Genomic DNA, 15,220 nt, shown 5'->3' with positions numbered 1-15,220 from the left:
CATTAATTAATTAAAATGTATTTAATTCCAATTTTAATTAATTAATGACATATTTCATTAATTAATGACATATTTCATTAATTATCTAATGATGTATTTATTTATTTAATTTTGGCACTTTCAATCCTCCATAATATGACAAGCTGAGATGAGGTATTTTCTTGAAATATATATACTTAACTTCTCAGCATATCTACATGTTTTGCTTTACAAAATATCAAAGTGGCCCTTGCATCCTGTTATTTTTCACTATGTGGCCCTCACTGGAAAAAAGTCCGGGTGTCTAGTATTTTCTATAAATAAAATCGACTTACTATTTTTATTTTCCGTTGTTGATAAGATGCATGCAGCATAAGTGTGTTATGGAATTAACCCCCAAACTGAGCAAGTCTCCACTGCCCCCTAGTGTTATGCCAACTCACTACATGTCCCTGCTTTTTCATGACAGGAGTGAAAATGCCAGTTCAAATCGGTAGGTTTTAGAACCTTTTGACTTGTTCAGCGGAACCAACTCTCAAATAATGTCGTCATAGAGGACCAAACCAAGGAAGGTTGATCCAAGGAGACGTCCGTACCTCCAGTATGACAGTGTCGCGGCGATGCGCAGCCGTGCCGCATGACTCACAAGCCCGTAGCACGGATGTAAACAGGGGGCGGGCTCAGGTAAGCCTAACCTGCACTTCCGCAGCCAATCATCAGCCGCCTTCCCGCGCCTCCGCTCCCGTTGCCACGTTTCTGATTGGCTGAGCGCGGCGTCGATATGCTGCAGAGAGGCGACTGTGTGCGAGTCAAGCAACGAGAGAAAGAGAGAGAGAAGGGTAAAATGATTCATCTGTCAACGGTGAATTTGTGCTCGGAATGAGAGCCCGCTGACTGACATCCGGCCCGAGCGTGACGACGCACACTCTGGAGCAGCATTAATGCGCAGGGGGTGCACATCTACGCGTCGTTGTGCCGTCGTAGCAGGTGGCGCTGCTTGTGTAATCGTGTCTTTGCTGCCTGATCCGAGCGTCCTTTCAGCACTGGACAGCGACCAGGACCACCGCGCAGCACCGAGGAGGTCCTGAGGCGGGGTAGGAGGACACATTGCAATCACCCATTGATTGCATTAAAGACGCTATGTCCTGTTTGCATGCATTGTTGTGGTGCATTTGTTATTTTCTTTGCGGAATATATAGATATGATTGGTGTGAAGATGGTGAGCTGCATCCACCAAATGCCCTTGAATCGACAGGCCTCTGGTTTCGTTTGTGTGTGTGTGTGTGTGTGTGTGTATATAGGAGAGAGGGGGGAGGTGATGGTTGTGGTAAGCAACTGCGCAATTGTCTGTCCCTGTCTGTTCATATCTCTCTTTCCTACACCTCTCTCTCTCTTGCAGTCCCTTCCACTGCCAGTCCGGCCCTCTCTTGGCTTGGGGCAATGCGCGTCTAGATGACTTCACTACATCAACAAGCACCGCGGTATCCTGGACTAATATAGCAGCACCACATCCCCTCCTCTTCTCTCTCTCTCTCTCTTTCATTCTCCCTCTGCCTGCCTCTTTCGCTCTCTTTCTCTCTCCAATCCCTGATCCCTCCTTCCAAAGGCACCATGGGAAACCGTGGCATGGAGGAGCTGATCCCACTGGTCAACAAGCTGCAGGATGCATTCAGTTCCATAGGCCAGGCGTGCAACCTGGACCTGCCGCAGATCGCAGTGGTCGGTGGCCAGAGTGCAGGAAAAAGCTCCGTGCTGGAGAACTTTGTGGGCAGGTAATATTGACCACCGCAAATAGGATAATCCCTTAACCATGAGCACGCCATAAGAAGCCTATGGGGCCAATGTCTTAGTGCAGGGTTCAAAGCATTTCTTGTCACCTTATATGAGCAGAGACCTCCATCTTTAACTTGTGTAGTGTGCACATACACTCAGCCCAATCCTGTGCATGGCTAGTGTATTTAGGTTACAGCAGCACCTTGGGGATGTAACCCCAATCTGCATCGATACAGCCAGACTCTTTTCAGTCATCATTGCAGGAGAACATCCTTTAAAATTCCCAAAAAGTGCAGTTTTCCTTTAACGATGCTAAAACCAACCCAGCCCGCGTTTGTTTTATAGGCGACCGAGCAAATGGTTATTAGTGTAATATGTAAATATATCTTTTTACTAGAGATGCTCGATATTGGCTTTCATACTGATACCGATGTGAGCAGCTGTTCTTCCCTAAAACTGCTATCATGCCACATCCTGTGTAACAAATGAACACATTAGTCTTCTTTGACTGTGAGGCCAATGGATGCATTTCACAAATAAACACTCAAAAATAATGTGCAAAATAATGCAATGTAATAGAAAAAGCGCCGTATTTATTTTTCAACAAAAGTCGTTACAAAATCATGACCAGTAGTCAACTAAATAACATGTTCTCCCACGATCAACAAGTAAGACAGGTTAGCCTTAATAAATAAATACGGGGACGGTACATATTAATCAACAATTTCATGTAAGCATGCAAATTATAGCCGGTGGCTAATTTCCACCTTTAGACTCGGAGGGCAGGTTGAGCAACCATAACAATAACATATTACAGAAAAGAAGAGACAACTGAATAAATAAAAAGAGTAAAACAATACGCATAAAACCATGTGCACTTGACAGAACCGTGAAGTGCTTGAGTGCTAACGTGTTAAAGTACCTGAGTGCTAAAGTGCCCAAGTGCTAAAGTTGAATGAAATAAGAATCCAATTATATAATGCTGGCAATGATACAAGCTGCACACTTCAAGCCGTATAAGAACAAGTATAGTGCAAAGTATGAAATGATGTGAAGTAAACTTGGCTCATTAAGCACGCCACGCATGAATGCAGCATGAACGAAACATATGAGACGAAGAGGATTAAAAGTATTAGTTCAATCCCAGCCATTTTTCAAAAGACAACCCCTTCAGTAGCCCTTTGTCATTTTAGATGATTTTTACTGATTTTTCAAGGCACACGTCGTTCATCAGGGAACAAAAAGACCCATTTTGGTTCTTTAGTAATCAGCAGTATAACGTTGGTAAGTTTCAGGAAAATTTCATCTCCCAACATGAAAAGGGAGAAAACCAGCTTTTTGTGAAAAGATACATTTCAAGCATAACTTTCACTTGGACACAAATTGTTTTGCTTTTGTGTCAGCTCAAACGCGCATGTGTGTGCGTGTGCATGTGTTAAAATTTCCCTACAATGCGCAACCTTCTGCACGCGACACTCATCCATGGTCTTCCGCTTCCTCCTTGCTGTCGCGTGTGTTTTTTCCGTTCAAAGTCACACGCTGAGCTCTTATCAAATGCACTTCTCTTAATCCCCAATACTTCCACTCTTACTTTGACAATTTGCGGACTCTTCTTGTACTTTGATGTACTTTGATATTCTCGTAAAATCTAACCTAATTTTCCAAAATTTTCCGTTGGACCCTTTGTTTTGCTAATAATATTAGAAAATTATTGCGGAAATTATTGTTAAAAAAATAAATAAAAATTCATAGCATTATGATGTTATGCATGTAATTTTTTTCTCATAATGTTACAATTTGTATATTAACATTATTACTTTATTCTAATATTTAGACTTTAGTCTCGTAAAATTAGTTCCTTTTTCTTCTTTTTTATTTGTTAGTTTTCTTGTTTTATTGTAATGCAAGTGCCACGTTGATATTTTGTAAAGCAACACATGTAGATATGCTAAGAAGTTATAAATATTTGAAGAAAAAACTGCATGTCAGCATTGTGATATAGGTGAAAAAGCCTATTGTTAGTATGAACGTTACTCTTTGGTCTTTTTTCCCCATTTTTCAGTTGTTTTATTTAATTTTACAATTATTTAAACTTTTTAATGTACATAATCTTACTCAATTTTCTTCTAGTTTTATGATTTTATTTTCATAATATTTTTTGCTTTATGCCCATAATGTTATAACTTGATCTCAAAAGTAATTTTCCAAAAATTGTAAAACAAAAAAATAAATAAGTCTTTAATATTTCAACTTGCTACTTGCTACTAAAATAACATTACTTTTTCTCTCAATATTTTGACTTTATTTTCATAAAATTACAGATGTTTTTTGCTATTTCTGCTGTATTATTTTAATTTTTGTCTGCTATTTCAACTTGCTTTTAATAATTTTTCTTCTGGTAATATTATGACTTTATTCATATAATATTTACAGTTTATTCTTGTAATATTATAACTTTTTTCATGACCTAAATTTCCAAAAGTGACAACTGTGTTTTGTAGAGATGTCCGATAATATCGGCCCACCGATTACCGATTACCGCCGGCGTGGGTGTGCTGCAGATAGCACCAACATTAGCTAACTCGTTATCAGTTGATATCGAAAATCGGAAATTGAGAGTTGGACAATATCGGCATATCGGTGATCGGCAAAAAAGCCAACATCAGACATCCCTGGTATTTTTTTCTGTTTGTTTCTCATAATATTATAATAAAAAACATTTTTTTGTTTAATATACCAATTTAAGCTACTAAAATCAAGTGATTTTTTCGTAAAATTATTACTCTTTCTTCTTAGATTACAATTTTTTTTTCTTAATATTTTTACTTTACTCTTGTAAAATTACTGCTGATTTATTCCATTTTTGCTGTTGTTTTTTTTTTTTTTCTTTTAAAATTATTATTTAGAATGTGCCACGAGCTGCACTTTGGACACCCCTGCCCTAGACAGACCAAATCAATATGAACCAAACACAAACACTGAGTGATTTGGTACACAACGTATCAGAAAAAAGGCAAAAGTGTCGGTCACTGTTTTCCACAGTTAAAGCTGGTGTGTGTGAATGTCTTGTTTTGCTTAAAACACAAAGATAATAGGTCTGCTTTCATGGATGACTAAGGAAATTTTGAAAAATATTCACATTTGAGAGGCTGAAATCAGAGGATATTTACGTTTTTAAATGAAAAAACTATTCCCCGAATACCAATAATTGGATCATTGATTAATCATTGATCCATCAATGAATTGTTGCAGCTGCTGTATTTCATTAGGTACAGGTTTGTGTGTCAGGTGTGTGTGATCGTCCAAAGAGCGCTGATATGACGTGAACGTGTGCAGTTCCAGATGGATGGATTTTGGTCTTGTTCTTGTTGAATTGTCACGAAGCTGAGTAACAGTCCATCTGTGCAGACTTGACACCGAAGACACTGAATGGACTGGAAGTGTTGTTTTTTTTTTCTTTTTTTCTAACTCCTCCCACTTGCGACACTGCCCAGTTCTGCTCTTATGTGCAAAAAGACCTAGAAGTCCTTGTCGCCCAGGGAAACTGGGCCACATGCCAGTTTTCCAACATAATCAAGAGCCCAAACACGTGTCCAAGACGTCAAGTGTCTTGCTGAGGAAGCTGAAGGTGCTGTAGCGGTGAAGTATGTCTCCTCCGTAACTGAACCCAAAGGAGCACCTGTGGAGCACCCTCAAGCAGAAGGTGTCTAATTGCTTAAGCCAAGGGTGTCCAAAGGGGGGCGGCCGTGGGGCGATTTGTGTTTTTTTTTTACTTGCCTGAAGATACATCTTAACAAGAAAGCTAACAGAATCAAAACAACAACAGTAAAAATGCAAAAATCAGCAGTCATTTTACAGGAATGAAGTCGAAATATTACGAGAAAAAAGTTGCAATGTAACAAGAAAAGTCATCATTTTACAAGAATGAAATCGTAATATTATGAGGAAAAATTTTAGTAGCATTAACTTGAAATATGAAACGAAAAGAGGTTATTTTTAAAAGTCGTAAGAATTTTTTTTTTAAGTTTTGGAAAATTAGGTTGCGAAAAAAGTTATAATGTTAAAACATTAAAGTCAAAATATTCTGAGAATAAAGTCAAAATATTAAGACAAACAGCATGTGCTCACGAGAAAAAAAGTCACAATTTTACGAGAATAAACCCATAATATTATGAGGAAAAAAATGTCATTTTTGTAGCATCGATTTGAAATATTAAAGAAAACATATGTTATTTTTTTCATAGTCTTAATATGAGAAACAAACAAAACAAAGTTGGAATTTTTGGAAAATTAGGTTGCGGAAAAAGTTATAATGTTACGAGAATAAAGTCAAAAATATTCTGAGTGTAAAGTTGTAATTATGAAAAGAAATTTTACAAGCCGAAAGCTTAGAGAAAAAACAAAAGAACTGCATAAATGGAAATAAACAGCTGTCATTTTACGAGAATAAAGTCAAAATATTAAGACAAAAAAGGAATATGCTAACGAGAAAAAAGTCACAATTTTACGGAATTAAACTCACAATATTACGAGGAAAAATAATGTCATTTTTGTAGCATAGACGTGAAATATTAAAGAAAGCATTTTATTTTTTTCATAGTCTTAATATTATGAGGAGCAAACAAAACAAAGTTGTAATTTTTGGAAAATTAGCTTGTGGAAAAAGTTATAATACCATGAGAATGAAGTCAAAATATTCTGAGTATAAAGTTATAATTATGAGAAGAAAATGTTTCAAGGAAAAAGTTGAAAAGGTTGGAAGAAAAAAACAAAACAGCATAAATGTAAGAAAACAGCTGTAATTTTACGAGAATAAAGTCAAAATATTAAAATGAAAAAGGCATATGCTAATGATGAAAATAGTCACAATTTTATCAGAAAAAGTCATAATATTATGAGGAAAAATAATGGCATTTTTGTAGCATAGACTTGAAATGTTAAAGAAAATATATGTTAATTATTTTAAAGTCTTAATATTCTGAAAAAAACAAAACAAATTAAAGTTGAAATTATTGGAAAATTAGGTTGGGGGAAAAGTTATGATATTACAAAAATATTACAAAATGAAAATTAGGAAAATTATTTTCGAAGAAAGGTGGAAAAAAACAAAAATAATGGCAAAAAGGGGGGAAAAAAGAGCAAAGAGTGAAGTTAAGATATACGCTGTTTCACATACACAAAGCCGAGATGCATTTTTTTCTTGAAATATGTATAACTTGTTAGAATGTCTAAAAATGTCTACAAATATCAATGTGGCCCTTGAATCCTTCCATTTTTCAGTATGTAGAACCCAGTTGAAAAGGTTTGGACACCCCTGGCTTAAGCCATCATTTTTAAAATAGCACCCTCGTGTTCATCAGGTCAGGTCACCAAGAGAGATGACGGACTATAAATGGTCGCCATTCTACTCAGTATTTTTGAGAGACTGTGGTTTTTTTCCAGTATACTGAAGGATTACCATTGTTTTGATGCGATGAATTCTTATTGTTTTCCCTCAGGGACTTTCTGCCCCGTGGATCTGGTATTGTCACCCGCAGGCCCCTGGTTCTGCAGCTTATCAGCGCCAGTGCAGGTGGGTGCCCACGCACATTTACCCACCCACACACGCTGCTGGCGCACTCACAAAAAACACAAATGCAGCCCCCAAATGATGCTGTTTGTATTTCCTGCACCCACTCGGGCATTCTTCTTTTTTTTTTTTCCATCACGACTAATCTCTGCTGCATGCTCTCCATTTTTGCATCTTCGCAGAATGGGCTGAATTCCTCCACTGCAAAGGGAAGAAGTTCACAGATTTCGATGAGGTTCGCCAGGAGATTGAAGGCGAGACGGACCGTGTGACTGGTGCCAACAAAGGCATATCTCCTGTCCCCATCAACCTACGTGTTTATTCCCCAAACGGTGCGAAACCAGACTTCTTTCCTTTTTCCTGCTAGCAGTAAATAACACTGGAGCTTGTGAGTCATCCTCCTCTTTTCGCACTTTTTAAAGATAGTCTTTCGCAGTCAATGAATGCAAAGATGGTGACAGAGGACAGAATGCTTGAAAGGTTCAACGGCCTTAAAACGAAGTGCACTTAAGGAGATGTTGTAATTGGTGCAGCATTTACAGCTCATTCATACAGCACAGCATGAATAAGACACTAATTGTTAGTAATTGCCTCTTCTTGCGCATCGTTTCTAAATATATTTCTTGCTTTAGGCTTTACACTGCTACAATATTTGCTATAACGGGGCATTTGATTCGTTATTCTCATTCGATTCGAACATAAGAGCCCTTGCGTCGCATCACTCCACACATTCCACAATAATAATAATATAATATATATAATACTTTAATAATATAATTGAATAATATTGTATAATAATATAATTTAACAAGAAAACTAAAAGGAAAAATCAGCAGTAATTTTACAAGAATAAAGTAAATATTAAGAGAAAAAGTTGAAAAAGTCGTAATTTCACAAGCATAACATCGTAATATTATGAGAAAGAATAATGTCATTTTAGTAACATAAAGCTGCAATAGTAAGTAAGTAAGGAAAAAGAGGTTATTTTTTAAAAAGCCATAATATTATGAGAAATTATTATTAATAATTATGATGAGAATTAGGTTGCGGAAAAAATTATAATGTTACAAGAACAACGTCCAAATATTTACGAGAAAAAAAATTGACAAGAAGAAAGTTGAAATGGTTGGGGGAAAAACAAAACAACAGCATAAATGGAAAAAACATCTGTAATGTTATGTGAGTAAAGAGAAAAATATTCAGAGAAATATTAAGAGAGAAAAAAGGCTGATTTTAACGAGATCCAGCTCATGTGTTTGCCATCTTTATTTCAAATGGGTTCATGTTATTCTCATATTGTGTTCTTCTGCCGGCACAGTGCTGAACTTGACTCTCATCGACTTGCCGGGGATCACCAAGGTGCCGGTCGGAGACCAGCCTGCTGACATTGAGCAGCAAATCCGAGACATGATCATGCAGTTCATCACCAGAGAGAGCTGCCTCATCCTGGCCGTCACTCCAGCCAATACTGACCTTGCCAACTCTGACGCCCTTAAACTGGCAAAGGATGTTGATCCCCAAGGTAAGACAAGGGCAGACGTTTAAAAAAATAATCCTTAACAAGATGATGAATCTCGTCCTGCTGTCAGAGTAGTAATCGGTGCCTGACCTTGTGTTTTGACCTCTGATAAATCCAGGGACAGCATTTCTCTGCATTGATTGATCAAGTTTGACTTCATCATTAGCCGTGAGGAGGCAAAGGAGCAGGGAAGTGAAACAGGTGGCACAAGGACAGATGTTATTCAGTGCTGGAGATGGGATGACGAGGATAGTTTGACCTTCAGACAGCAGAGGGGGACGCAGGAGAGGACGGATGAAGTAATGCTAAGCAGGGAATGAATCATTGTGGTGAAGGAGGGCAGGAAGGAGAGGGGAGAGATGCTAACTGCCAACACGGGGCCACTTAGCCAAGAGGAATGGAAGAAATAGGAACTAGTCGCCTGGGAAGATGCAGGAGCATTTTGCTTTGGTTCTGTGGACTCAACGTCCGAAAACAATTGCTGCTTATGGGAGATGCTGGTTTATGAGACTAATATATAATATAATGTGCTGCCGTCTCTGATGATGTTAGGCAGAGCATGGGTGACTGAAAAAATGGAGATGATTTTGTTTCCAATTAGCCCCAATAGTATTTCATTTGGCCACGGAATGGGATTAAGAAAAAAGAGGGTGAGAGTGTAGACTAAAATGTTAATACAGGTTGTTCCTTAAGAGGATAAAAAGAAAAATAAGAGAAAAAAAAGTTGTTTAATGTATTTATTTTTTTATCAGCTGAAAAGCATTTGTGCTTTTGGTCTTACCTTTCATTTGTACATGAAGTGCATGCGCCCTGTCCTTCTCCAGGAAACGTTCTCACGTTTTGTTGTAAAAGTCTAGTCACCTTCTGGTGAGTTTGGATATGTAATCCTCCATCTTGACAGTCAAAGTCATTCATTCGTTCAGCAGAGCATAACAACATACAGTATTTAGTTCATTTGACCTGCTGCTCTCCAGTTGGTGCCGCTGCTGTCAAAAAAAGGACAACACATCTCTGATATAAATAGACCTGTGGTGTCCAAACTTTTTCCCCAAATTTTAACAAAGTAAAAAACAAGTGTACACAATGTTTTGCTGGAAGTTTGGAAGGAAAATAAAAATATAACAAAAAAAAAAAAAAAAAGCCACACACAAGGGAAGCCACACACAGCCCAAAGAGACAGAGGTCCAAGTCTGGGAGGATACGACAATTAAATGTAAAACAACCAAAGCAAATGCATAAATGAACAAAACAATAAGTGACAGTAAATGGGCCAGAGAGGAGAAATAATATTTGGGAGCTGAGATTATGGAAATACACTAAGAAGTAGTGTAGGCATAGCATATATTAAAAAACATAATATACACACGTGTGTGTGTATATTATATATACAGGGTCAGGGAAAATGATCTGACACATTTGTAGGTTAAATAAAAGGCAAATAAAGTAAAGAAACAAGAAAGTTTTTTATTTTTAAAAAGTACATATAATGCCATTCTGTTTCATTATGTTTTAAAAATTAAATCAGCCAAATGGGATGCATTATTGTCCAAACACTCAATGCAGATCCAGTAGCTGTGAAGTTGGTAACCCATAACAAGATGGTGTTTGGAGCTGGTACGGGATCATGTCTGCCAAGATTGAAGTGCAAACGGAACGCTCGTTGTGTTGCAGTTACAGATTCATTTGTTTTGATAAACGTTTCCACAATGAAAGCGCGATGCTCACCAGTCCAATTCATGGCAGCAACTGAAAAAGAAACGAAAAACAATGGCATTATAAAGAAACAAAGCAAAATGGTATTATATGTACTTTTTTTTTTACTTTATTTGCCTTTTATTTAACCTACAAATGTGTCAGATCATTCAGATCATATATACTGTATATATATATATACAGTATATATATAAGGATAGGGATGTAAGTCTATTGACAAGTTCCAGTAGTGTGATGGGAAGATGGAAAGAATACTTTGAAGAGCTGATGAACGTGGAAAATGAGAGAGAACAAAGACTAGAAGAGGTGACTTTTGTGGACCAGGAAGTAGCAAAGATTAGTCAGGATGAAGTGAGGAGGGCATTGAAGAGGATGAAGAGTGGAAAGGCACTCGGTCCTGATGATATACCTGTAGAGGTTTGGAAGTGTCTAGGAGAGGTGGCAGTAGAGTTTCTGACTGGGTTGTTCAACAGGTTCTTAGATCATAAAAAGATGCCTGAGGAATGGAGGAGAAGTGTACTGGTGCCCATTTTTAAGACAAGGGAGATGTGCAGAGCTGTGGCAACTACAGAGGAATAAAGCTGATGAGCCATTCAATGAAGTTATGGGAAAGAGTAGTTGAAGCTAGACTAAGGGCAGAAGTGAGCATTTGTGAGCAGCAGTATGGTTTCATGCCAAAAAAGAGTACTACAGAGGCAGTATTTGCTTTGAGGATGTTGATAGAGAAGTACAGAGAAGGCCAGACGGAGCTGCATTGTGTTTTTGTAGATCTGGAGAAAGCTCATGACAGGGTGCTCAGAGAGGAACTCTGGTATTTTATGAGGAAGTCTGGAGTGGTAGAGAAGTATGTTAGAGCGGTGCAGGACATGTATGAGGACTGTAAGACAGTGGTGAGGAGTTCAAGGTGGAGGTGGGACTGCATCAGGGATCAGCTCTGAGCTCCTTCTTGTTCGCTATGGTGTTGGACAGACTGACAGACGAGGTTAGACTGGAATCTCCATGGACTATGATGTTTGCAGATGACATTGTGATCTGCAGTGAGAGCAGGGAACAGGTGGAGGAGAAGATAGAGAGGTGGAGGTTTGCCCTGGAAAGGAGAGGAATGAAGGTTAGCCGCAGTAAGACAGAGTACATGTGTGTGAATGAGAGGGACCCAAGTGGAAGAGTGAGCTTACAGGGAGAAGAGATCAAGAAGGTGGAGGATTTTAAGTACATAGGGTCAACAGTCCAGAGCAATGGAGAGTGTGGAAAAGAGGTGAAGAAGCGTGTACAGGCGGGATGGTACGGGAGGAGAAAAGTGTCAGGTGTGATGTGTGATAGAAGAGTTTCAGCTAAAATGAAAGGAAAGGTGTACAAAACTGTGGTGAGACCAGCGATGTTGTTTGGTCTAGAGACAGTGTCAATGAGGAAAAGACAGGAGAAAGAGCTGGAGGTAGCAGAGATGAAGATGCTGAGGTTCTCTCTGGGAGTGACCAGGAAGGATAGAATCAGGAAGGAGTGCATCAGAGGGACAGCACACGTTAGAGGTTTTGGAGATAAAGTCAGAGAGGGCAGACTGAGATGGTTTGGCCAAAATTGTGATGTATCTGCACTGTTGAGTTTGTTTTGCGTGTGTGTCCCAACATTACTGTAAGCACACCATGGTAGGAGCTGCGTGACGTCACTGACGTACCTTTGTGGCTTATGGCCCAAAGCTAACAGACATAAACTCCACCATATCGCAACGTGCTGACAGAACAGAACATAAACACAACAAAGAGACTGCAGTTGTCGTTGCGAATGCTTGTCTGTTCCCTTTTTAATGTTGCACTTTCAAAGTGACAAAGAGTGTGGTGACTTTTACGATAAAGATAGCTGATGGTCTGATGCAAATGTGGATTTTTTCCACATGAGGCTTTATGTAATTGCGTGATTACCTCTATGCTGTAGGTCTGAGGACTATTGGCGTGATCACAAAGCTGGATTTGATGGACGAGGGCACCGATGCCCGCGACGTGCTGGAGAACAAACTGCTGCCACTGAGAAGAGGTGTGTTGTTAGCAAAGTCCTTCACAACGCAAGCCTCTTCTCGATTCTTTTTTTTTTTCCCTCTCAGGCCCCCAAGATCAGTGATTATTTGTCTCAATTTGCGCTCTCACGTCTTTGTTTTGCAGGCTACATTGGAGTGGTGAACCGCAGTCAGAAGGACATTGATGGAAAGAAAGACATCAAGGCAGCTCTGGAGGCAGAGAGGAAGTTCTTTTTCTCTCACCCATCATACAGGCACATGGCCGACAAAATGGGCACCCCACGCTTGCAGAAAGTGCTCAACCAGGTGATCGTAGATTTACTCTCTGTGCACTTTGCATAATTAATAAGAGGGTGGCCTAGATTTCTTTTTCACTTCCATTACACACTGTGACACATCACTGTGGGCGGTCAAGACTGTTTTTCTTCGTCTTTTATCCTCATCTTATCTGACGCCTTACGTTTTTTACTGTGAATTATATAAAACACCAACAACATGTGAAAACGTATTTGTGTGATAAAACACACACGAATGCTTCGGGACACTTCATTACATAATTAAACGATATCCGACACAAGAGCTGTGGCCACTGCATTTTGGTTAACACTATCAAAGATGTAACGATTTAACAATATTAGTTTATTATTGAAGTTTTAAGGTTAAAAGTCGGGATCTGATCATGACTGCATGTTGATATCGACTCCAGTGGCGGCCCCTACTGGTGTAAATTTACAACTGTTGTAACTACTATCTACTGTGCATCAGGTGTGTCCAAAGTGCGGCCCAGGGATCATTTACGTTTTATTTACTGGCCCGCGGCGCATTCTAACAACAAAACGAAAAAAAAACAAAAAAAAAAACGACGACAGCAAAAATAGAAAAATCAGCAGTAATTTTACAAGAAGAAAGTCCAAATATTAAGAGAAAAAAGCTGTAATCTAACGAGGAAAAGTCGTAATTTTTGTACTATTATGAGGAAAAATAACATCATTTTAGCAGCATAAAGTTGAAATATTAAACAGACGTTATTTTTTTTTAAAGTCGTAATATCATGAAAAAAACAACAACAAATAAAGTTTTGGCAAAATTACTTTGCGGAAAAGCTATAATGTTACGAAAATAAAGTCAGAATGTTATGGGAATAAAATCATAATTACGAGAAGAAAATTTATAACAAAAAGCTGAAATATTTTCAAGTTTTACGGGAATAAATAAATATTATGAGGAAAAATAATGTCATTTTAGTAGCATAGAGCTGAGCTAAAAAAAAAGAAGAAAAAATGCGTTGTTTTTTAAAGTCATAATATTATGAAAAACTAAAAAAATAAAATCGTAAGTTTTGGAAAATTAGGTAGAGGAAAAAGTTATAATATGGGGATAAAGTCATAATATTACAGGAAAATTCATGAAGATTATTTAAAAAGAAAGTTAAACTAGTTGGAAAAAAAACCATCAGAAATGAAATAAATCAGTTGTAATTTTACGAGAATAAAGTTCAAATATTATGGAAAAAAATCATATTCCAATGAGAATAAACTGATAACATTATGAGAAAAAAATAATGTCATTTTAGTATCATAGAGTTTAAATGGTAACTGTTTTTAATATTATGAGAAAAGTTTTAATATTATGAGAAACAAACAAAACAAAATAAAGTGGACATTTTTGGAAAATTAGGTTGAGGAAAAAGTTATAATATGGGAATAAAGTCATAATATTATGAGAAGAACATTTGTAAAGATTATTTAAAAAGACATTTGAAATATTTGGAAAATAAAAAAAAATACATCAGAAATGAAATAAAACACCTCTAATTTTACGAGAATAAAGATAGTAAATACAAAGACAGAATAAAGACAAAAAAGTCGCAATCTGTAATATTATTAGGAAAGTAATGTCATTTTAGTAGCATAAAGTTGAAATATTAAAGAAAAAATATATTTTTTAAAAGTAATAATAGTATGAGAAATAAACAAAATAGAATAAAGTTGTAATTTTTGGAAAATTTGATTAGGAAAAGGTTATATTGTGGTAATGAAATCGTAATATTACGAGAAGAAAATGTACAAAAATTGTTTAAAAAGACAGTTGAAATATTTGGAAAACAAAACAAAACAAATACAACAGAAAAAATGGGAAATAAAGAGCAAAGATATTTTTTTAAATAAATCGAACTTCTTATCATATCTACGTGTATTGCTTTACAAAATATCAAAGTGGCCCTTGCATCTTTTCATTTTTCACTATGTGGCCCTTGCTGGAAAAAGTTGTACACCCCTGTTCTTCATGGTCCATGACTGCACGGCCCCCTTGACACCAGTGTCGCCCTCTCCTGGTGGAAAATTATAATGTCATAACTATCTTGCGGATGATGCGATCCTCTCCAAATTTGATATGTTGGCTCAGGTCACCACTCAGTACCTGATCGCATGGACTCCAGTGTCACCCCCCTACTGGGGCAATTTTACAACTGTCATAACTACGTTCCACATGGTCGGATGGTCTTCGATGTCCTTCCAACACATGGTACTCGTGTCGAGTCTTGCGCCCTATGTGCCCACCGACTGAGTTGCTTGGGGAGGACGATGTTCCTCGCAGTTTTAATTGTTTATTACTAACATTGTGGATTGGCATTAGTGGTGTAATGGTAAATGGTAGG

At 37.7% G+C, this 15,220-nt stretch overlaps 1 protein-coding gene across 1 annotated transcript in view; it reads left to right on the top strand.

Annotated features, from left to right (window-relative positions):
* Window positions 1-760: 760 nt before the first annotated feature.
* dnm3b (dynamin 3b) overlaps window positions 761-15,220 on the top strand; it is a 42,952-nt gene continuing 28,492 nt past the window's right edge. The window contains exons 1-7 of the mRNA XM_054760897.1: window positions 761-1,073; window positions 1,379-1,751; window positions 7,251-7,324; window positions 7,504-7,653; window positions 8,640-8,843; window positions 12,483-12,581; window positions 12,707-12,867. Coding sequence (XP_054616872.1) covers window positions 1,591-1,751; window positions 7,251-7,324; window positions 7,504-7,653; window positions 8,640-8,843; window positions 12,483-12,581; window positions 12,707-12,867 — 849 coding nt within the window. The 5' untranslated portion in view covers window positions 761-1,073; window positions 1,379-1,590. The remainder of the gene's footprint in view (window positions 1,074-1,378; window positions 1,752-7,250; window positions 7,325-7,503; window positions 7,654-8,639; window positions 8,844-12,482; window positions 12,582-12,706; window positions 12,868-15,220) is intronic.

The sequence above is a fragment of the Dunckerocampus dactyliophorus genome, chromosome 2, assembly GCF_027744805.1.
Source record: "Dunckerocampus dactyliophorus isolate RoL2022-P2 chromosome 2, RoL_Ddac_1.1, whole genome shotgun sequence".
Classification (NCBI taxonomy): Eukaryota; Metazoa; Chordata; class Actinopteri; order Syngnathiformes; family Syngnathidae; genus Dunckerocampus; species Dunckerocampus dactyliophorus.
This window is presented reverse-complemented; position numbering and strand designations above follow the sequence as displayed.